This window comes from Xenopus laevis, chromosome 1S, assembly GCF_017654675.1.
Source record: "Xenopus laevis strain J_2021 chromosome 1S, Xenopus_laevis_v10.1, whole genome shotgun sequence".
Lineage (NCBI taxonomy): Eukaryota > Metazoa > Chordata > Amphibia > Anura > Pipidae > Xenopus > Xenopus laevis.
The window spans coordinates 160,101,368-160,125,371 of record NC_054372.1 but is presented as its reverse complement, the minus strand read 5'-3'; the positions used below and the strand labels follow the sequence as shown (position 1 = coordinate 160,125,371).

At 39.5% G+C, this 24,004-nt stretch overlaps 1 protein-coding gene across 2 annotated transcripts; it reads right to left on the bottom strand.

Annotated features, from left to right (window-relative positions):
- Window positions 1-4,252: 4,252 nt before the first annotated feature.
- Window positions 4,253-22,485, bottom strand: fem1c.S (fem-1 homolog c S homeolog). Of its 2 annotated transcripts, none has more exons than XM_018244306.2 (3): window positions 22,339-22,485; window positions 16,745-17,436; window positions 4,253-6,420 (listed from the first exon to the last, which is right to left on the bottom strand). In XM_018244306.2, exons 2-3 carry the CDS (start codon window positions 17,286-17,288, stop codon window positions 5,111-5,113), a joined length of 1,854 nt encoding a protein of 617 aa, XP_018099795.1. In that variant the 5' UTR covers window positions 17,289-17,436; window positions 22,339-22,485; the 3' UTR covers window positions 4,253-5,110. The 2 variants fall into 2 exon arrangements, with proteins under 2 accessions (XP_018099795.1, XP_018099794.1); XM_018244305.2 differs by lacking the exon at window positions 22,339-22,485 and adding an exon at window positions 22,196-22,330.
- Window positions 22,486-24,004: the final 1,519 nt, after the last annotated feature.

Genomic DNA, 24,004 nt, shown 5'->3' with positions numbered 1-24,004 from the left:
TACCTGCTTTGGCAATGCTTAATGTAGTTGGTCCTGCCAATAAAGCTCATTTGATTTGACAGAGATAGAGCAATAGACAGAGAGACAGTGCGAGAGATAGATTGATAAGAGAGATAGATAGAGCGATAGAGACATAAGAGCGATAGACAGAGAGACAGAGATAGAGCGATGGATAGAACGATAAGAGAGATAGAGCGAGAGGTAGAGAGATAGATGGAGAGATAGAGCGAGAGGTAAAGCGAGAGAGATAAATAAGGTTTTTGTTTTTTTAATTCCCTAAACATGACCATCTTTTATGGAGAAAATCCCCAAAAATGAAAACCTTTTGCTGGAACCTAAAATGCAATTTATTTTCTATTTTTATGAAGTTCAGCACTTTTCCTAGTTCAGTCCTGCACTGAATATTCCTCCAAAAGGTCTGGTCTTGGCAAGACTTAATAAAGCCGGCACTGAGCACCTATAGAGACTTACTGTGCGGTGTTTTCTCCAGCATGTTTATGATTGGCTGTAACTGCAGGCATTCCGTATTGGTAGTTTTGTTGTACCAATTGTACTGGCAATGTTCACTTACTCCACTGAATACATTATACAGCCAGTCCCTGTTGAGTGAAACATTTGGCAGCACTAACCAATTTAACGTAAAACGATTGTAGTTCTTGTCTTGTTGCTCTGAGTAAAACTCTTGAAGTGAGTATTCGATCTACTGTACGAGAATTCACCTAAAAAAAGAGTAAGTGTGAAAGGCAGGACCTTGGCAAGACCACTGTCACTCTGAGCCCTTGAGACGCGGTTCTTAAGCTAGATTCCTCCCAACCGTTTCAGTTTACACTGGTAAGCCATGCTTGAATTGGCTCTTATAGCATGAAAAATAAAATGACAATTTTCCACTTCATATCTGAGAAGTCCATTATTTTGTAGGCTGGACAGACAGACACATAATTGTATTAGCTGGTAAGAAAGCAAACGGAATTCCCTGCTGTTCCTATGACAGTACTTAAGCTGGCCATAGACGCAAACATCTGTTTTCGGACCGTTTGTGGAGAGTCCCGATATTTTTTCGTCCCCTGGAAATCGATCGTTCAGTCGATCGGACATGTCTAAAGATTTCTGGCTGCCGATAATATCTCTGCATGTATTGCCGATCATACGAGATCAGTGGGAGACTGTCACCAGCTTTGTCAGACATAACTTTCGTACAATTGCTGTCAGGGGCAGAACATCGGCTGATCTGTTCTTTTACTACTTTATTTGATCTGAATGGTTAGTGGCAGGTCAGGAGATGGAAAGTCTGATTGTTTGAGGATTCGAATGATCGGATCTTTGCGTCTATGGCCAGCTTTAGACTTTTAGACAGGATGTGTTTTCTGAGCAAAATCTGCAGCATCTGTGTTTTATCCTCTGGCACAGAATTATATACAAAATTTTACATCTTCTGGCTGCAAAAGCTCCATGTGTGATATAGACTTGAGTCTAATGGAGTAGTGTTTAGACTGATACCACCCTCCAATCAGAGGACAGTGGCACCTGTCAACACTCCAAATACTGCCGACAGTCAAGTGCCCTATTGGGCTCATACAAAAAGATGGCAGGTGAACTTCAGCCAATCAGCACTCCATGTGTATCAGATAGAACAATTGATATGCAATAATATTAAAAATCAACAGAGGTATGGCTGGCCAATAGATTTGTTGAACAAAACATGCCCCGTGTGCCACTTGTCAACAATGGATTACATGAGCAAAGTTTGTTTAGTTGCCAGTAATGTGCTCAACTCTAGCCTAACCCTACAATGGAAATAGAATTTCATTTCAGGCAGAATTGAAAGGCAGAATAAGGGATGAACAGGAGCCTTACCAAACCACAGGTGAAATTCAAAAAAAACTTTATTGCCAAGTTTGCATTAAAAACATGAACAGGTTGATCCATCTTGAGACCTTTGGTTTAACTATCACGTGTCTAGTCAGCTGACGCGTTTCATGCCTCATTCTGGCACTTCAGAGGTGAATTAAAAAGATGTGTCATTAAAATTATGCGAATTTTAATGACATATGTTTTCAATTACTAGTACTATATAAGAGCATTGGCTGAGCTTCACCTCTGATGAAGTGCCAGAATGAGGCATGAAACGCGTCAGGTGACTAGACACGTGATAGTTTAACCAAAGGTCTCAAGGATTCCTGTTCATGTTTTTAATGCAAACTTGGCAATAAAGTTTTTTTGAATTTCACCCCTTTTTCAACTGAAAGTCACTGATTTGGGCTGCAGCGGAGTCAAGTAGGCGGGAGACCACTGCACAGGTAAAACTACAAAACCGCTTGACATGTAAGTGTTCTAAAGATAATTGAAAGGCAACTTTTTAAAGGCAAGTAAAGCCCAAGAAAGATCATTATTGATATACCTTATGCAAAGCACTGCTAGACGATTGCATACATATGGACACACACAACGGCTGACTGCATTGTTCACATGCACACACACCTCCCATAAGTTTAGAGGCACAGTTATCAAAGGTCGAATTTCCAATTCTTAAAAACTCGCCTAAACACCCATAAATTCAAAATTCAGAATTTATTTAAAAAAAAAAAAATCAAAATTTTTTACATTCAGATGAATGGAATCAACCTGAAAACTCGAATCTAATTCTAATTGAATTTTAAAAACTCGATTCGTTTTTTCTCTACGAGTTTAAATAAATCCTTTGACAGTTTTGACCATTAACAAAACTCTAAAATTCGAATTTGACCTTTGATAAATCTGCCCATTATAGTGTTGATGCACTGAAAAGCAAGAATTCTTTTCAATTCTTTTATTGTAAGACATTTGCAGGGCCAATATGCCATTATAAATGTTACTTCAGATCCAACAATAAAGTGCTGTGTTAATCACCTGAATCTCACTCGTGCGCTCTACAATCCAGTTTTCCTGACTACATCTAGAGAGCTCTTCCAGCCCACAAGAACAAGCATGACGTATAGATCTACAAAAAGAAGTTCTCTGTAGAGGCTACACGTGTAAAGGACCTAGGCTTGGGTTTCTCAGCATGCAAGTTACCTGATTATTTTTAACAGGGAGGTCATAAATACAAAAACAAAAAGCCCTGGCTAGAAACTCTTCCCAGCAGACTGAATCGTCACTCTGAATTTGCATTTGTTGGAACAGATGAAACAGCCTGTTACACAGAAAGGCTTGTGCTGGTGGATTATTCTTACATTTCCATACATGTTGTCCCAAACTTAAAGGGAAACTATCGCAAAGATGAAAATTTAATATAAGCTTCATCATACTGAAAAAATAAACGTTCTAAATACAATCAATTAAAAATTCGGTACGGTTTCTGAAATAATCAAGTTTATATTCACTATTCCTCTCTCAGCATCTGTTTCTCTTCCTTCTGTCTTCATTCAGCAGTTGGGTGTCAGATGAATGATCCAATATATCTTATAGGGGGGCTCCTTTTGCCTTGAAGATGTATTAGAGCTCACTTTATTAAAATCACCAGACATCATGTCTCTCTACATGCAGGATTTGTGCAAAAGGCAGTTTTGTTTGAGTGTTCTCTAATACATATGCTAGGAACTATAAGATATATTGGATCAATCATCTGACACCCAAATGCTGCATGAAGACAGAATGAAGAGAAACAGATGCTGAGAGAGGAATAATGAATATAAACTTGATTATTTAAAAAACAATGCAGAATTTTTGATTGATTGTATTTAGAAAATTTCTTACTTTAGTATGAGGAAAAACTTATATAACATTTTCATGATTCCCCTTTAAAGGAGAATTCAACACGTAATTTAAAAAAACCCTCCCCCCCTACCCTGGGCAGACCCCCCTCCCTCCAGCCTACCTGCCCCCCGGGGCAAATGACCCTAATTTTTTTACTTACCCCTCCCTGCAGATTCTGGCTTCAGAGTTTACTGGAGCCATCTTCTTCTTCTTCTTCTGTAATCTTCGTGTATTGACGGTATTTTCGGTGAATGCGCAGTTGTAGTAAATGTCCGTTCCAGAACAATCAGGCATGCGCCGAAAGTCACAAAAAAATTCCGACTTTCTGACTTTTGGCACATGCGCAGTGGTTCAGAACCGGAAATTTACTCTAACTGCACATGCGCCGAAATTCCAAAAAAGACAGAAGAAAGAAGATGGCTGCCGTGAACTCTGAGGCTAGAATCTGCACGGGGGAGTGAGTAAAAAATTAGGGGCATTTGCCCGGGGGAGGGAGGTCTACCCAGGGCAGGGTTTTTTCTTATTATGGGTTGAATTCTCCTTTAATGTTAATGTACTGAGTGAAAGAGAAATGAGGCACTCCGCACAAGAAGGTTGCTGAAGCACACAACCTCTCTTGTTTCCATACTAAAGTAAGGGAATACATAAGCAAAAACAAAAACAGCCTGTGTGGTGTGAGAATAACATACAAAATAAAGGATAAAGCGGATAGAGTGTGCCAAACATGGCCATGCAATTGTTATTTTTTTTTGGAAGAAGAAGAACCAAATCAGTGAAGCGTCATTTAAGTTGGGTTCTCAGAATGGTGCATAGAAGTATGCAAACACACAACAGTCATGTCTGAGCCAGTGCATAGAGGAGATAAAGCACTTATGGTATTTGCAACATTATGTTCATAAAGCTTTTATAATTTAGCGATGGGCCATCGAAAGAGAGACATCCATTCACACACACTGAGTGAAAGGGTCAGAGAGAACGAGAGCAGAGATTACCATACACGTTAGAATCTACAGACAAATAGAAGCAAAGAATCCACAGGCATACAGATGATAATGCTTATTCCCCTACCACCAACAGGCGAAAAAAAAACCTGCAAACCAAACAATAATGGAATTTGGCAGATGAATTTGAGAGACCAGATGTAGCAACTGCAATTTTAGATCAGGTAGAGAAAAACAAATGTTACATAGCATAGTAAATTTATGTATAAACCTGGATACCAAATCCTTAAAATGTTGATTTCGATGCGGATGTCAGAGCCGTTCAGATTGTGAGAAAACGAGCTGAAGCGTTAGTGTGCCACGTCAAAAGAGCTTGAGTAAGAAACCAACAGTATTAGAGCACGTCCTTCGGGAATACTAGAGGTCCCAGCAAAGCATCATCTATGAAGCAATAAAAAGCTTTCCAGCTTTTCGGGGATTTCTTGTTTGTACTGTATGTTGTGTTTGACGATCACGCGCGCGGCGAGACACTGTAGGGTAGTGTGGTTGATAGGCTGGATCAAGTTCTTTGCCATTTCTTTCTCATCCAGTAAATCACAGGCGGTTTGGTTGTGCGAATTCGTAGAGTCGAAGTGGGCTCCCAATTTGATGAGCAGATTCATGATATCCGGGTGATTGTTAAGAGCAGCGACGTGCAACGGGCTGTTCTGCTCAGCGTCTCGGACATTTACGTCTGCGCCACACTCCAGTAAGATGGCAGTCACTTGAAATGACGGAAATTTGCAAACGGGATAACGGCCAACACACGTCGTATTTTTGTCTACTGCCAGGTGGAGGGGGCTGAAGTTGTTCTTTCCTTTGGGATGCAGCTTAAGGAACCTATAAATATTCTGCTTTTTGAAATGCTCTTGGTCAGGGCTGCACGGTACCTTTTCCAGCAAACAGATCAAGTGCAAGATAATAGAGAGGGCCTTGTTTAGCTGGACTTGGTCAGGAAGTGGTGCCGTTTGTTTCACAGCTCTGTCAATTTCCATGACACTTTTGCACAGTATCCCCATGAGATCATCGAATGTAACCGTCGTTCCTAACAGGCCTTTTGCCCGGTCCTGAAGCATGAAGGAAAAAAGTTCTGCAAAAGACAACAAACTGCTCGCAGTCATTGGACTTAACGGATCCAAGTTATTCTGCTGCATGTCCAGGGCATACTTCCACAAATTGATGCATCTTTTAAAGTTTCCAGAGTCGGCGTAGACTGCCCCTCGGTACCTGATGTAGTACGATGTATCTGGGTGAGATGGACCCAAAATGCGTTCTCTAATTAGAAGGGCTTGCATTCTCATCTCATCTGGATCAGCAATGAGGTTGTCTAACTCTTCAGCCGTATTTACCTCCTTTGCATAATCATACGCCATAATCAAAGTTTGTGGTTCAGGCTTGCTGATAATGTTAGTCCTATCACTGTATCGCATATCCATAGCGCTCTTCCAGTACTTTAAGGCACCCAAGAGGTCTCTCTTCTTATCCACAAATGTTGCTCCCAGTAGTTCAAGTGCATTAATTCGCTCATTTTTGCTAGTCTGTGGGTGCTGAGTGAGGAAGTCTACAATGTTTGTGTGCCCAGTGACACTGGCAGAAAGTAGTGGGGTCATGCAATAGCCATCCTTCTCCATTCTGGCTCCATATTTCAGAAGCATCTGCATTATTTCCAGACTTCCAGATTCAGCACAGTCGTGTAAGGCTGTGTTACCTAGAAAACAGACAACAACTGTTAGAGAGAAAACAATCAAGTTCCTGAAAACCTTGTTCAATGTGAAGTAGTATAATAGAAGTAACATGATGGACCTGTCACCCAGACACAAAAATCTGTATAATAAAAGTCCTTTCGAAGTAAACAATTTCTATATTTTATTAAAGTATTCATAACTGTGGTAAGCTCATTTAAAAATCTCAGCTGTCAATCAAATCTTGTCTGCCCCTCCTCTATGCCCTGAGCATAGAGGCGGGGCAGACAATTACCTCACTTTCCATTCAGCACTTACTAGATGTCACTGCTCTCCACACATTCCCCTGTTCTCTTTACTATTTGTGTAGTCAGAGCATGGGAATGGACATCAGGTCCCCCATTCTGGTGCACAAAAAAAAGATTCTGAGATGATGCAAGACTTTCCTTAAAAACAGTGTGCACAAAATGGCTGCTGCCTGCTTGCTATAATTTTGAATTCCCACACTGAAGGAAACAAGATTCAAATAATTTATATAGTGTAATTAAAGTTAATTTTGCTTGACTAATGTGATAAAATAGGATTTTGAATATTTTTTTGGGGTGATGGGTCCCCTTTAAACAACATATTAATAGGATGAGAGAGTAAGGGTCAGGCCACATGAGCAGATTCGGGGATATACGTCGCCCCATCGCCAAATCTCAGGGCTTCATTTTCTGGAGTCGCCCAACGTTGCCTCTCAAGGAAACTTCGGGTGACTTCGGAAAACAAAGCACCGCGTGTGCCTTCGGGGAGATTGTTGCCCCAAAGAAGAGGAGATTTCCCCTGAATCTGCTCGTGTGGTCTGACCCTAAATGTAAAATGTAATAGTAGATAAAGATAAACACACAGGGGGGGAATCACAAAAGTGGGGATATTGAGACAAAATAAAAGTGGAGATAAAAATGTCGGATTCCCCACCAAATACACAAACAGCTACCTCCACTTTTGTGAATTTGTCTTTTAAACAGACAGTTTTCAGATTTTGTCTTCCACCCAACAGGACAAACCTGAATTTGTTTAGCTCTTAGTAAACTTGTGAGTCAAACATCAAATTGGAATTTCCAGGGGAGGGGGTTTATTTTAACTCGAAAAATTATACGTTTTTTTCAGGATAACCTGGGCTTTCTAAATCTGCCTGTATGTTTGTGTAATTGCACTTCTGTAACAAGATACAACGGTCTAAATACAAAAAATGCTTGTTTGCATAATATAGGGATTTGTATGTTACTAGCTTAGGTCAAGTGTCTAAGTGCTGCTAAAACTAAAAAAAATTGTCTGGGAGGCTTTACTTTTCTTTTAGATAATATATTCACTCAAATTATTAATATTGCCTCATTCATTAGGAGAAAACAAGTAAAATAATGCAAGTGTGAGTTAAAGACTTTTATATATAAAATACACTTTTTTTGTTTTGTTAATGAGGCTTTTACACCTATAGGGTGAGACAGAAACGTGTGCCCAGACTATAAAATGCTAAACTAGACTGGGCCAAATCAGTTTATTGGTTCGGGCTGAATGATCAAAACATGGTTTTGCCAGGCATGCTGGTGGCCATATTGGATTAAGATCTGCTCTTTTGGCAACTTTATGAACTATGTCTGTGCTTTAAGAAGAAAGAAAAATATGAATTATGTTTTTGGCTCATTCCTCATGTGCTCTTGTATTAGCCAAATACTGTTACTCAACACACAAACACGACAGATTAAGCATTCATATTGAACTATTGGTAAATTTAGAAAAGGCAAACTACACACTGTTGTGCTGAGCTCATCGACAACAAATGTAAAATCATTACTGAAAACTAAATAATCTAAAGGCTGGAAATAGGTTTTGTTTTACATAAACAGAAGGTCTGTCTTTCCCTGGAAATAAGTCACAGGCAGGATTCCCTTAAACCTTTAAGTAAAGAAAAAAGTGACAAGCAGATCAATGTCACTTTTAGAATATAAATACTGCACCCTCTGTGTTTGATTATGCAATGGTTTTGTATCATATGAAGGTTTGACCTGCGACAATTTTAGATGGTGTCAGTGACCCCCATTTGAATGCTGGAAAGAGTCTGAAGAAGAAGGCATATAACTAAAAAACAATTAAAAATGAAAGAAATGGGAAATACTAGGCGTATGGAAGAGATACTTAAAGTGGACCTGTCATCCAGACACAAAAATCTGTGTAATAAAAGTCCTTTTCAAATTAAAAATGAAATCCAATTTCTATTTTTTATTAAAGCATTCATAGCTGTTGTAAACTCATTTAAAAATCTCAGCTGTCAATCAAATATTGTCTGCCCCCTCAGTGGCATAGAGGCGGGGCAGACAATTACTTTCACTTTCCATTCAGCACTTCCTAGATGTCACTGCTCTCCCCACAATCCCACGTTCTCTTTACCATTTAATTGTGTAACCAGGGCATGGGAATACACAAACAAGATTCTGAGATGATACAAGGCTTTCCTTAAAAGCAGTGTCCACAAAATGGCTCCTGCCTGCTTGCTATCATTTTGAATTCCCAGACTGAAGTAAACAAGATTCAAATAATTTATATAGTGTAATTAAAGTTAATTTTGCTTGACTAATGTGATAAAATAGGATTTGGAATATTTTTTTTGGGTGACGGGTCCCCTTTAAGTTATATACATGAGAAACATGAGGTATATATAAAGACCTGGACAACCTGGGTTGTATTTTTGGAATCAGATCAATATAAACTATTGAACTCGGACTAGGCGCTCATTTTATATATATATATATATATATATATATATATATATATATATATATATATATATATATATGTTATATACTATTTGGTAAATAAGTGTTTGGTCATTATTGTATCCTAAGTAGACCTTAAAACGGCTGAGCGAATACCTCTATCTTTTGATCTCTCTCTTTTTCTTCACCTTATAGTTCTATATACAACCTTTATCAGTTATGTCAGGTATCCTCATTTGATATGTTTATAATTTGTTTTTATCAACAAGATAGGAGTATAAATCAGATAAAGACGGTCGATCACAGCAATGTATAGGTGACACAGATTAATAAGGGACATCAATAAGCTAATTGGTACTGAAATGCGTTTATATAGCCTATTATGTATTTCTCAGAATTATTTATGTTACAGTACGCTACATGATTTGGAAAACTTTCATACTGTGTACTAAATGTTCCAAACTCTATATCTCTTGTTACATTAACTTACTGATGATACCTATATCTATGTTATGTTATTATATGACTGCAGAATTCTTTAAATAAATAGAATATACAAAAAAAAAAAGAATAATGAAAGGTTAATTCTATAATATACTAAAAGTTAACTTGAAGCACTTTAAGGTGGCCATGCACCGATAATATTGTATGAAACTAGTTTTCATACGTTATTTGGTGCGTGTATGGTGGGAGATGAAACAACCTATATTGGCAGAAGACTTAGATATCGATTTATCAATTGGCTGGGAAATTTTTATCGGGTGCCTTCACCTGAACATCGGCCATTGTTAAGTGCTGAATCCTCAGATACAGGTAGAATTCTATTATTTCTACCTTTATATCTGACGATTCAGCTCTACATGCGAGTATTGAAACAAACAATCTTTCTTGGAAAGATCTTTTCCAGTTTACAATAGTTACTGTGGTTTCTCAGAAACAAAAAATAGGATTCATAAGTAATGTAGATAAAGCAGCTGTGCCTTGATATGACATTGGGAATCAGGTCAGAAATTCAATGCTCTTTGAAGAAAAATACCAACAAGTCTGAAAGTGTTGCTCCAATGACACTTATTGCTTGAGAAATAATGCTCTCCTGGTATGACCTAGTGGAACAAGCCTGTGATATTAGCAATGACATTCTAAGAGCTCTCCTGCCAACAAGTCCCATGTCTGCCTCCAGCTGCCTCTCCACTCACAGACCTGAGCTGTGTATGAACTAAATCCTAAAAATGAATATGGTTAGAAATGGCATATTTTGTACACTAAACCTATTAAACTAGTCTAAATGTTCAGAATCTCTACAGTATTAATGACCCAGGCCTTCAAAGTTGTCACAGGAGCTTCCCAACTTGGATTTTGTTAGAAGTGTCTGTGGCATGCACATGCTCAGTGTGATTTGTGTGGCTATTGAGAAGCTGAGCTTAGAGGTTGTCACAAATCATCAAGCAGTAAATAAGCTACAGGGCTGATTATAAATGCTAATTTATGTGCTGCCACGTATAGTTAATATGAATCATTTACTAATAAGCCTTATATTGTGACACATATATTCAATATCTTGTACATCGGTCCCTAAGCTCAGTAACTGACAGCAGCACAAATCATGTTAGAGTTCTGCGCTGAACCAATTTTTAAGACCCAGACCCACACCTGAACCACAACCCGCATATTTACCCACTTGGATCCGCTACCCAACCCCCAACTGCCTTATCCGCAAACCGATCTGCAACCCGCCAACCACCATTAAACAGGAAGTGCTGTTGCTGCAAACCGGAAGTGAAATCATAAAAAGTAGGTGGAGACATTTTAAAAGGAGTAACAGACACTAGAACATAAGATAAGAAATAAAGATGAGAGCCGCAACCCAACCCGCATCTATACCCGTGAAAATCCTACCCTCATCCCGCCGGGTACCCACTTTTTTTGCAGGTAACCCACGGGTACCCAATCCACTGCAGGACTTTAGATCATGTGCAGTGAATCAGCAGAAAAAGATGGGGAGCTAGAGGGGCATCTTTGGAGGCACAAATCTTCCCTGCTAAATGTCTTTGGTTGCCTTATGCGGATATAAAAGCCCAAAACATAATGTAAAACATTTCTGCCCTGCTTCTTTACTTAAACTTTAGTGTTCCATACATTTTAGTGTTCCTTGGTCAAATAAATCTTGTACGTACTCAAGATCATCGCATCATGTACTATGCATCCACCTGGCATACTCTGTCTGTGGGAAGTAAGAGGCTCTGGACTGGTTGGAGATATCATTTCAGACCCTCAGAACAACATGAACTTAATAGTATGCAACTATTTCAAACCAAAGAATATTGTTGTAGATAGATTGACCACTGGTTCTCACAATTACCTTAAAGTTAGATTATAACGTAAATTAGATTCTATTTGAATGTGTCATAATTTGGCAAAAGCAAAACACACAAAAGGTGCCCATACACAGGGAGATTCGCTTGTTTGGCGATGTTGCCAAACGAGTGGATCTCTCCCAGATATGCCCACATTGAAGTGGGCGATATCAGGCTGATTCGATCGCGGGACCTAGGGCCCAATGATAAGATCAGAATGGAAGCCATACGGGCGGTCGGATCGCGGGACCGAATCAACGAACAGATGTGACTTCTATCCGACAAGATTTTTTACCTTGCCCATATCTGGCCAACTTTTGGCCTGTTGGCAGCTTTTATCGGCCCTTGTATGGGGGCCTTAAGAATATGGAACAACTTAAAGTACTTTAATTAAAATTTATCGTACGTGCAGTTTAAATGTTCTTCATGGAATACAAGCCTGAGCACGAGGACTGACTCAGTGCTGAAACAGGAATGTCCTCCTGGGTTTGTGACTTTTCCACAACGCAACTGACTCACAGTAAAATGGATTATACTACTAGGGTACTCAAAAATATGCACGCTAGTCACTGAGTCAACTGAAGTGTATACGTGCGATGTATCTGAAAAGGCACTGTTGAATATTGAGATTTAAAACCTTGGTACATTCCAAGTACACTGCCAATAATGAGTAAATGTGGCAACAATGTGTGATGAGCCAATTAGCTTTGGTATCGCTTGCCAGAAAGTGTCATACACCCATAGAGTGAGGAATTCTGATGAATCTATCCCTTCCCTATGACCTAGGTAGAAGGTAGCCACTCCTCTGAAACATTACATCTGAATAAAGCTCTTTGTCCTGCACTATTTTTATGTTGTGGCTACCTTCTACTTAAAGGAACAGTAACACTAAAAAATTCAAGTGTTTTAGAGGAATGACAATATAATGCACTGTTGCCCTGCACTGGTAAACGGATGTGTTTGATTCAGTAACACAACTATAGTTTATATAAACAAGCTGCTGTGTAGCCATGGGGGCAGCCATTCAAGCTCAGGATACACAGTAGATAACTTCTAAAGAATCCCATTGTATACAACAGAGCTTATCTGTTATCTGCTGTGTATCCTGTGCCTTTTCTCCTTTTTCAGCTTTGAATGGCTGCCCCCATGGCTACACAGCAGCTTGTTTATATAAACTATAGTAGAGTTTATGAACCAAACACATCAGTTTAACCAGAACAACATGACATGACATTGTATTTTCAAGACTTCCATTTTTTGGTGTTACTGTTCCTTTAAGTCATAATGAAAGGAAAGGTTCAGCCAAATGCCTGGCTTATAATGCAGAGGTGTCAGTGCATAGGCTTACAAAGTGGGAGGTGGACTGTAGTATACTGATGTGCTAGACTTGACCACCAAACACTAAAAATATTCCTGGTTAATTATGCTTTGCACAAGTGGATGGCACATGCTGGTAAAATGTATGGTATTGCTCTATATGGGTTATGGCCAGATGTAGGGAACTGTTCATGCTATGTATGGAGCAGTCTATATCAGGTAATGTTTTGCTGGCTGTGCTCCAGATGATATCACAGCTACAGGAGGCCCATGGGAAGTGATAAGGAAAGTGATGATCAAACAGCCTAAAAATAACAATTTCTAGCTCGAAGGGTGGTGGCACACGGGGAGATTAGTCTCCAAGCCACAAATCTTCTCTACTGCAGGCGACAAATCTCCTCAAATGCCTTTCCACTGGCAAGAATGTGAATAGCCAGCGGGATGGCATATGTGACACTTTGTTTTTTTGAAGTCGCCCAAAGTTTTCTCGTGATGCAAAAAGAAAGCGATTCCCATTCTTGCCAGCAGAAAGGCATTTGGGGAGATTAGTCGCCCGCAGTAGAGAAGATTTGTCACTTGTCGAATAATCTCCCCGTGTGCCACCACCCTAAAAATCGAGCCTCAAATAAACGGTAAAAGCAGTAAGTTTCATAACACAATTGCCCTGCCTGGCTGAGAAATCCTCAGCCACGAGCCTATTTCAAATATTCTCCAACATTTTAGGTGATGCTGGGGTACAAGAGAATCACAAAATGCAGTCTAGGCAGCAAAAATGTCTCCTCTGTATTTCACTGCTAGAAATATAGAGGAATGGCTCTTACGGTCAGGGCACAAAGGCAGATTCGGGAAGATTAGTCGCCCGGTGACAAATCTCCACTTTTTTGGGGTGACTAATCTCCGTGAACTGTCTCCCCTGCCTTCCCGCTGGCCATTTTCATTTTAGCCGGCAAGAAGGCATAGGAGACAGTTTGGAGAGATTTGTCACAGGGCGACTAATCTTCCCGAATCTGCCTGTGTGCCCTGACCCTTACAGGTAACACTGCTGAGGTTTGATGTTAAACCCCCAAAACTGGTATCAATAATAAAGGGGAAGATAAATGTGTTTGTCACACAATTATTTACCGGAGAAATCCATATTCTTAAAGGGCACCTGCTGGCCAAAAATAGTATCCCTAACCAAAGGTGTGGGCTAACAGAGCAACAGCAGTATTTTTTTTTAAATTACCCTGTGCCAGCACTAGGACACGGCCATGTCATGCATCTGCATAATAAGCAAATCACAGCATTCGCCCCAACATGGGCTCTCATACTGGGAGGGAGGGTGGCCTAGCTCTAGCAGGGGTAATTAATTTAAATTTTTTTTTAAAAAACTACTGTTACCCCCAACCGGCGTGTTAGCCAGCACCTTTGGTTTGTGAAAGTGTTTTTTGCCAACAGGTGCCTTTTAACCAAAACTGTACCCATGCTCCATAATTAGACCTTACAGTTTTGTCACAATTATTCCAAGAGAATAAACCTAAAAAAAAAAGACACGTGTGCCACACTATATTTCCCATTCAAACTTTGCAATTTCTTTAGTGCCACATAAAATATCCTCCTCACATTGGATTAAGAACACCCATGCTTAAAGGGTCAGGATACCCCTTTTTTAACTTTAGTTAAATGAACAGGGCTTAAGCTCAACATCATTTTTGCCTATTGTTTGTATTAGGAAATTGGGCTGAATACAAAAACTTGGGCACACCATGTTCAGTTAATTCTTGAAGTGAAAAATAGGAAACAACTACTGCAGGAATCAATGCATGTAAAATCATGCTTGCAAATGTTAATGCACAGTTACATTTTATTTCATGAACTTTAAGGGTCTGGCCACATGGGCAGATTAGTCTCCAGGCGACAAATCTCCTCTTCTTCGCGGCGACTAATCTCCCCGATCTGCCTTCCGCCGGCCAAAATGTCGCCTGGCGACTAATCTCCCCAGATCTGCCCATGTGGCCAGACCCTAAAAAACAAGAACAAAGAAAACTGTTTTTGTTGCATCTGTAAAAGTTCAGTATTAAGTAATGCTCACCACGTGTAAACACTAGTGATGGGCGAATTTATTCGTCAGGCATGAATTTGAGGCAAATTTCCACATTTCACCACCTGAGAATTGTTTCACAAAACTGCTGCGAAAATTAGCCAGCGAAAAAATTTGCTGCGACAAAAAAAAAAATTGTCAAAATAATTTTTACGCCCATTGACTTTAATGCAAATTGCCGCCATGTAAAAACTTTGCATGTCAAAATAATCATGAGTCAAAAAAAAAAAAAAAAAAAAAAAGCCGCTAGTCTCAAAATTGTCAAAATAATTGACTTTAATGCAAATTGTCGCCATGTAAAAATTTTGCATGTCGTGACACCCACTGACATAAATGCATGTCGCAAATCTTTTCAGAATTTTGTGAATTTTTCGGCGAATTGAAACGGGACAGATTCACACATCACTAGTAAACACCTTTCATAGTTTTTCAGTGCTCGCTGTAGGGATTTTTGCCCACTCTTCCTTGAAGATCACTTCTAATACAGAGGCCATCTTGTGTGATGTTTAAAGTGATTATAATCATTTACCTGAGAACCAGGATCCTACTGCAGGACAACCATGCAGAAATCAAAGATGTAAGAAGATTGGGACATTGTGCTCCTACAAGAATTACGTGGGCCGGAGCAGTTTTCAGCTAACAGGAGCACTTGCCCAGGGTCTCAGGTAAGCGATTATAATTATCAGGGAAAGTACCCTAGTGATTATACTGTTCCTTTTCATTTAAGTCAGTGGACTGTGTGGGCCATTTCAAAACCTTCAGCTTGCTATTATTCAAGTATCTCATGGTGGGTTTTTGAGGTTTTGGATAATTGTCTTGTTGTAAAATCCATTAATTTTTCAGCTTCTTGTTTTGTTTCCACACTGGCACAAATTTGGAATTCATTCTTCCCTTAACAGGTTCAATGTTTCCTGTTCCACTGGCTGGCTCACATACTCAAAGCATAATGGATCAACCCCCATATTTAACAGTTTGCAAAGTGCCCTTTTCATTAAATTTTGCTCTTTTGTGGCTGAATAGTTAAATTTTAACTTTCTCAGTTGCACAGCCCTTGTGTGAATGCCGTTTTTGCATTGCTCAGACATTGATGCTTTTGGTGAGTCGCAGGTAAGGCTTCCTGCTGATGACTCTTCCATGTAGATCATGTTTGTGCAGGCAATGCTGCTCAGTGGAATGGAGACACACCACTCCTTTGATTACGGCAGTGGAAAGCATTTTGCAATCTTTTTATAGCTTTTCCCTGCTAGGTAACAACTCGTTATGCTTATTAAGACTGGACAAACTTTTGCACATACCATAATTACTATTTTCTTTATTTGTATGTCTTACAGTTCATTAACATCAGCATTTTTTAACACAGCTCATTCCAGCAGTAGTTGATTTTACCTTAACTGACTAAATGTGTCATTTGGAAAGGGGTGCCCAAACTTTTGCTTTCAACTGTATGTATGGGTTTTGTTAATCCCATACATTGTTGGAGACTCCTCATGCTGCATAAGGCCAACCGCAAGGTATTATTCTAACAGAGAACATTTTCAGTATGAAATTATGCATTACAATCACAGAGACGTGGGGGGGGGGGAGAGTGAGGCTCATTTATAAACATTGGCCAAATTTGCACCTGAGCAGTAGTCCATAACAACCTATCACAGGTTTGCTTCTATTGTTTAACCTGTAGCTGGCTGATAAAAGCCAGCTACTAATTGGTTGCTATCGGTTAATGCCCAGGTGCAAATTTGCCCACTGTTTATAAATGAGCCTCATTATATTTTGAAATGTGAATGATTCCACAGTCAGATTCTCTCTAATTTTTTCTTCAATACAAATGACGGAAGAATCTCACCTTTAACACTCTTCCTGTTTACATCGGCGCCCTTCTCCAGGAGAAACTGAGCAATCTCTTTGTGACCCTTGTAGCAAGAAATCATTAAACAGGTGTGCCCGTGGCGGTTGGCTACTTCCAAATCAGCTTTGTGTTCTACCAGGAACCTGACGATCTCTAGATGCCCATCAAAGCAGGCTGCCCGCAATGGTGTGGAGTTGGTAAGAGTTGTATTGTTCACAGAGGCTCCATGATCGAGTAGTGACCGGACTACCTTTAGGTGCCCAGCAGCAGAGGCAGCCCAGAGAGGTGGAGCACCTTCTATTGTCTCACCATCAAAATTAACCGAGCCCCCAATCTCAACAGATGCACTACATTGATCCAGTAAGTAATCCACCATATCCAGGTGTCCATACCTGGCTGCCATTAAAAGAGGAGTGGCTCCATTTGTTTTTTCTGACATCAACACCACAACTTCGTCCTTTGCTTTGTTTTCCAGTAGCTTGGAAAGAAGGCGAAGTTTACCATCACGAGCTGCATTGAACACTGCTGTCTTAAGATCCATGGTTGCTCTGCTGTAATAATTTGTATGAACCAGAAGGAAACAAACAAGCCTCAAGGACAGTCAGAAATATTTATGGAAGGCACAGAAGAACAGCGTGAGGGAGATCCTTTCAAGAGAAGCATAAATATGGCCTCACAGATGCAGATAGCTAGAGAAAATAGGAACACAATATTATTGTACATTTCTGCATTACAAACTTAACGGTTGATGCTACTTCAGTTCAATATTAAAGGAACAGTAACAGAAAAAATGTAAATGTTTTAAATAATAAAAATATAATGTACTGTTCCCTGCACTTGTAAAACTGGTGTGTTTGCTACAGAAATCCTGCTATAGTTCATATAATCAAGCTGCTGGGCAGCCATTCAAGCACAGGATACACATTAAATAACAGATAAACCCTGTAGAATCCCACTGTTTACCATAGAGCTTATCGGTTATCTGCTGTGTAACCTGTGCCTTTTCAGTATTTAATGGCTGCCCCCATGGCTACACAGCAGCTTGTTTATATAAACTATAGTAGAACTTCAGTGGCAAACACACTAGTTTTACCAGTGCAGAGCAACAGTATGCTGTATTTTTATTACTTTAAAACATTTTTTTTTTTTTTTTTTATGTTACTGCTCCTTTAAAATAGCATGAATCAATGTGTTTAGTATAAGCCATATTACTATCTTATGTCTAGTTCTATGGACTTTTATTCACATTAGCTATGAAACAAATATATAAGTATAGCATTTATGTAAAACAACACAAGTTAATACCTTTTAATCCCTAACCAGCCGTTAAAGGTATTCTCACAATGTACTACTTCTAGTGCTCGAGTGCAAACTTTGCTTTTTTTTAGCAGTATCTAAAAGAAATCACTTCTGTGCCCTAAAACTAAACATCGCGTACACATTTTGGGGCAGATTTATCAAAGTGTGAGATTACCGCTCACCACAATAAAACTCACTCACTTTCTATTCAATCCTATGGGATTTTAAAAATCCTATTTATCAATGGAGTTCACCATTTCATAAATATGCTTTTAAAAATCCCATAGGAATGAATAGAAAGTGAGTGAGTTTTAACTGCACACTTTTTATGATGCTTCTGCAAACTTTGTACCACTGACTTGCCAAATGGAAAAGAAATCTGATCTAGCATCTAAGACATTTACAATATAAATTGCATGCATTACATTAGGAGCTGAATGCAATATAACTAGTCAGACCAAAAAAGATCTTATGTAATTGCACATTATGGATGTGATTTTTAGGGTAAACAGGTACGCAACTGCACCTGAATTGTAAAGTAAACAGGCATTCCAAAACCGCCTCTTGATAAAATATTATATTATATTAATATTATATTAGTTATATGTCTTTAGCAGTTTTAGTTTGATTTTGAGGTGCCATTTGCAGAAACTATATATAATACAGATTCATGCAACTTAGGGCTTATGGGTCTGATATTTGAAGCTAAAGGTTCTTCAATGCTAAAGATTGCCCACCAAAGATTTGTTTGTAAACCCTTACACTTTACACACGAGCTGAACCATAATTATGTGGTATAATGTAGGGATGCACTGAATCCACTATTTTGGATTCGGCCGAACCCCTGAATCCTTCCCAAAAGATTCGGCCGAATCCAACCCCTAATTTGCATATGCTAATTAGGTGTGAGAAGGGGAAACATTTTACTTCCTTGTTTTGTGACAAAAAGTTACGTGATTTCCCTCCCTGCCCCTAATTGCATATGCAAATTAGGATTTGGATTCGGTTCGGCTGGACAGAAGGATTCGGTCGAATCCGAATCCTGCTGAAAAAGGCCGAATCCTGGCCGAATCCTGGATTCGGTGCATCCCTAGTATAATGATTAAAGGAGAAGGAAAGCTACGGAGGCATTTATTGCCAATAGATAAGCTGCAATAGTGCAAGCTAGAATGCTATATTTGTTCTGTAGAATGTTTTACCATACCGGAGTAAAAAGCTCTAGAAGCTCTGTGTTTGTTTAGGATAGTAGCTGCCATATTAGCTTGATGTGACATCACTTCCTGCTCACTACTAGCTCTGGGTTTAGATTACAGCAGGGGAGGGGGAGAGGAGCAAACTGAGCATGCTCAAGCCCTAGCCCTGGAGGTTTAAGATAAAAACAGGAAGTCTGATACAGAAGCCCATGTGTACACAATAGAAGGAAAGAAATGCAGTGTTTCTTTTGACTCAGAGCAGCACTACTTTGAAGGTTTACTGGTATATTTAGGTGGACCTTTACTTAGTTTAAACCTTTCCTTCTCCTTTAAGTGACCAGTATGAAAAACAGTTGGGCACTCATATAATAAAAATTATTTATCCCTGAAGGTCAGCTAAGCCCTTATCTATTTTTAGAGGTACTACTAGAGATATAAGTAATGTAATGCAAGCATGCACTTAAATGCTTATGCTTAAGAAGACTATTTCCCTAAACAGCAAGCAATCAAATAGTTCAGATTACAAGACCATTTAAATAATCCACATTGTAATAATGAATCATATTTGGTTAAATGAAGGAAAAACCAAATTAAAAACACTTGCTCCTGCATCTGCAAAAAATAACTCGCTAAAGTATCTCTGAACTGGGAACATATCAAATGTTAATAATATGCTGAGTGCATTAAAACACAGATGTATTTCACTGTGCTCAAAAATGGGGGTATCCATGGAAACACATGCTATTCCTCTAAAGTCAATTTACCATATCTGGTGCTTTAAAGAAATGCAATTCACTCACTAAACAAGAGTTAACTATACACCCAGACCTTATACCCACTGGCTTACACTAAGGGGGTTATTTACTAAACTCCGAATGCAAAAAAAAAAACAATTCAGCATTTATTAAACCCAGAGGTTGGAAAAGTCAGAATCTGAAAATCTGCCATCTCAGACCTGTTGGGGTTGCATATAAGTCAATGAGAGAAATCCCAATGATTTTTTTGATGTGCGTTGGGTTTTTGGCAATAAATAAAAAAATCCCAAAAAATCTTGAAAATCTGATTTTCTTTCCCCGCAAACAAAATTTTCTGTAAAGTGTATTCATAAATTATGCCCAAAAAACCTGTGCGGACTTGGTTGGAGTTTTTTCCAGAAAATATTAAGATAAATTCGGACTTTGATAAATAACCCCCTAAATCTTATTACTACAATGTTATATAACGGTCTTTAGAAGTGTATTACATGAATGCATTTTTTATAGGGATGCACCGAATCCAGGATTCAGTTCAGTATTCAGCCTTTTTCAGCAGGATTCGGATTTGGCCGAATCCTTGTGCCTGGCCGAACTGAATCCAAATCCTAATTTGTATTTGCAAATTAGGGGCGGGAGGGAAATCGTGTGACTTTTTGTCACAAAACAAGGAAGTAAAAAATGTTTCCCCTTCCCACCCCTAATTTGCATTTGCGTATGCAAATTAGGGTTCAGATTCAGTTCGATATCTTTCGCGGAGGATTCGGAGGTTCGGCTGAATCCAAAATAGTGGATTCGGTGCATCGCTAATATTTTATAATGAAATGTGAATAGTAATTCATCTGAAAAGAGATATTACATATTTAAAGCAGACATAGAGGATAAATGAAAAAAATCCCTAATTTTGTAGGCAATTATAAGTAATATATGGTGTTGCTTTTACATGGTGCTAAAAATTATCTTTAAAAATATCCCCTTTATTGGTGCTCCTTATAGATGTTCTCTGGTCCCTGTATGTGTTTCAAATGAGAAGTGGCCGTGTCTTAACGGTCCCTGCCTGAAGCACAGTAGGAGGGGGACAGCCAATCACAGCCCTGCAGTCACACAAGCACAGACAGGCTTCAGTTCCCTATCAGGTCCTGCTAGCTGCTGATTGGTTCCTGTCCTACAGTACAGTGAGCCAAGTGCCGCCCACTTCCGTACAAAGCCTGGGAATTCAGGGAGCAGGTAGTGGAAGGGAGGGATTATTAGGGTTTTTGCAGAAATATTCAATAAATCAGCCTGAAACACTACTTTTTTTAAATTAAAATTAATTAAATGAGTCTAATGCACTGGTACGGTCTTATTTTTTACACAAAATGTCTACTTTAAATGTTAAAAAATCCAGGACTGTTTGTTTATTATATACAATTCCCTGGATACTGACAGTCAACCGCTCTGGGAAAAGGGGTGGGCCTGAAACTGCCCTCTGAGACTGTCACGTGACTCTGGAGTGAAACAATACATGTCCAACAATGAACATGGGGTTGTAATTGGAGTCCACTCTCTACATGATAGGCTTTATTTCTTTGTGTATGTTATGAAACTGGAGCACTTTGAAGGGTTTCTCCAGGAATATAACAGCATACAAATAATAAGAAGTGAATGTAGAGATGACCATATAAAGTGCACAGTATGGGGAGATAGAGTGTGGGGGTAATAATTGCTATTAATTTATAGATTTTGGGACTGATAAGAGGAGAATCCAAACTGATATTCAGAGGCAGGTTCCCTGGGCCCTTGGCTAGTAGATCACCCCTCATTGAGGAGATACAGGACATACAGAAATGGAACGTGTGATTTGACTTCAGAAATATGAGGAACTACAAATCCCAGCATGCACCATTGTGTAGAGAGGAGTGTGTGCAGGAAGGAGGGTGTCATAGTGCACCATAAACTCATGAAACACGAAGCACCCAGAGCCAACAATTACTGAGATATTACTCCCTTTGGGTGTGTTATTAAACTAAAACTCCCAGTATCCATAAAAAAAGTACAGGGAGTCACAGCTGAACACACAGCCCAAGCTCCCAGTACTGACAAGGCTGCGGAAGGAAACATAAGCCTGGGACTCTTTCCTGGGTGTGTGCCCTTAGACTCCGTCCTTCCCCGCAGCAGCAGCTTCACACAATATCAGCAGCCCCTGCTTCCTCGTTATACATTACCGCTGCCATGTTCGCTGTCCCAACGAATTGAAAGAACAGCACGGCGCTAGCTTCCGCAGCGCCACGACCTGTGTGACGGCACTGCCAGCGCTTTCTGTCGCCTGCTAGGGAGCGAACCTAACCTGCTGCTCGTCGTTACTTACCAACAAACGGAGATCAGCCAATCAGGGACCGGGGGCGGGCTTCCAGCTGTAGCCTCGCTCCTACTGGGCCCGTATTGACGTTCTTCTCTCATCTTGAGTTTGGTTGCAGCAGCAACGTCGTCGAGCTGTTGGGTGGGTAGGATAATGGCGCTGGGGCGGGGCGGGGCGGGCAAGCTGCTAGTGTGTGACGTCACCGACAGGGAGAAGATTTTGCAACTTTCTCACAGTGCACGTTAACAAAGAAGTTAATAAACTAATAATTTAATTTCAAGCAGCTTTTAATTTTTTTAATTGATGATTCCCCTATTGTGCTACTCTCTGGCCTACTACTGCTGCTGCTGCTGCTGCTAAGAATGATGCCCGTGTGTTTGTGGCCCCTACATACTGACTGGAAGACTTATTGCTCTTTTTGTTTATTGTATTGAGGCCTTATATCCAGGCCCAGCAATGTGTTGATTCTGTCAGAGGAGCTGCTGTAAGATGCCATAGAATTTATTCATTGGGCCTGTGTGTTTCTAACTTAATTAGCTTTTGGCAGAGAGTCCAGAACAGCCAGGACAGAAGATAAGATACTTTGTAACAATTCAAATGTATCTAGCTAAGTAAGCAAGTAATTGTAACAATATAAGATAACAGGTCCCTTGGGAGAAGTAAGACGCAAAGATCCGATTCGTACGATTTTTCGGATCGTGTGTGGCGTGTCCCGACTGTCGTGCCATTCTGATCGGTCGTTCAGTCAATTGGACAGGATAGAAAATTTATTTTGGCTGCCGATAATATCTCTGCGTGTATTGCCAATCTGACGATCTTTAGTGGGAGCCTGTCACCAGCTTTTGTCGGACATAACTTCTAAACGATTCCTATAGGGGCAAAACATCGGCCGATCTGTTCTTTTACTACTTTAGTTGATCTGAAAGGTTAGTGGCAGGTCGGGAGATGGGGAAGTCCGATCGTTTGAGGATTCGAACAATCGGATCTTTGCATTGATGGCCAGCTTTAGACTCAGCTGAAAGGGCTATTCACCTTCATTAGCAAAACTGTAATTACTGGAAAAAAAACACAGAAATATGTTCAAACTTTTATAACCGGAGAAATTATGTAAAATAAACATGGTAATAAGGGGGTGTGGCCACAAAAATGAGAGTGGTCAAAAAAATGTAGCCACGCTAAAAATGTTGGTTTTAAATGGTATTTCGTTTTTAATAATACTATGCCATTGTATTGATTACAACATGTCTTTCTTCATGTGCATAATATTTGCTGTCATACTGTTATCACTTGTTTAACATGAAAATCAAATATAATATTTTCAAAATAAATAAACAAAATGTTGGGAGGTATGCAAACAGCGGCCCAAAATCTAGAAGTAAGGTAAGAACAGCTGTCTGGTCTGGAAGAGGATGTACCAGAGGTACCAGGTCTAATTTTTAAAACCAGCCAAAGTCAGCCACAAAACTAGCCAAGAGACACTTCAAAAGTAGCCTGTGCAATGAAAAAAAAGTCTAAAAATAAATGAATATATGTAAAAATACGCCTTTTTCAAATTGTCACAGTTTCACACATTTTTTCATGAAGCAACTGTAAACAGGGGTGTGATTACAGTTTAATGCATATACAATTTCAATAAATATTGGTGAAACAGGTCAACCTCTAGACATTTTGGGAT

What these genes read in the sequence shown, in the direction of transcription:
- fem1c.S (XM_018244306.2), bottom strand. Translation starts at nt 17,288, where the DNA reads ATGGATCTTAAGACAGCAGTGTTCAATGCAGCTCGTGATGGTAAACTT. An exon ending in AAACAGGAAGAGTGTTAAAG is followed by an intron (nt 6,421 to 16,744) that starts GTGAGATTCTTC and finishes TCTGTTTTCTAG; the next exon opens with GTAACACAGCCTTACACGAC.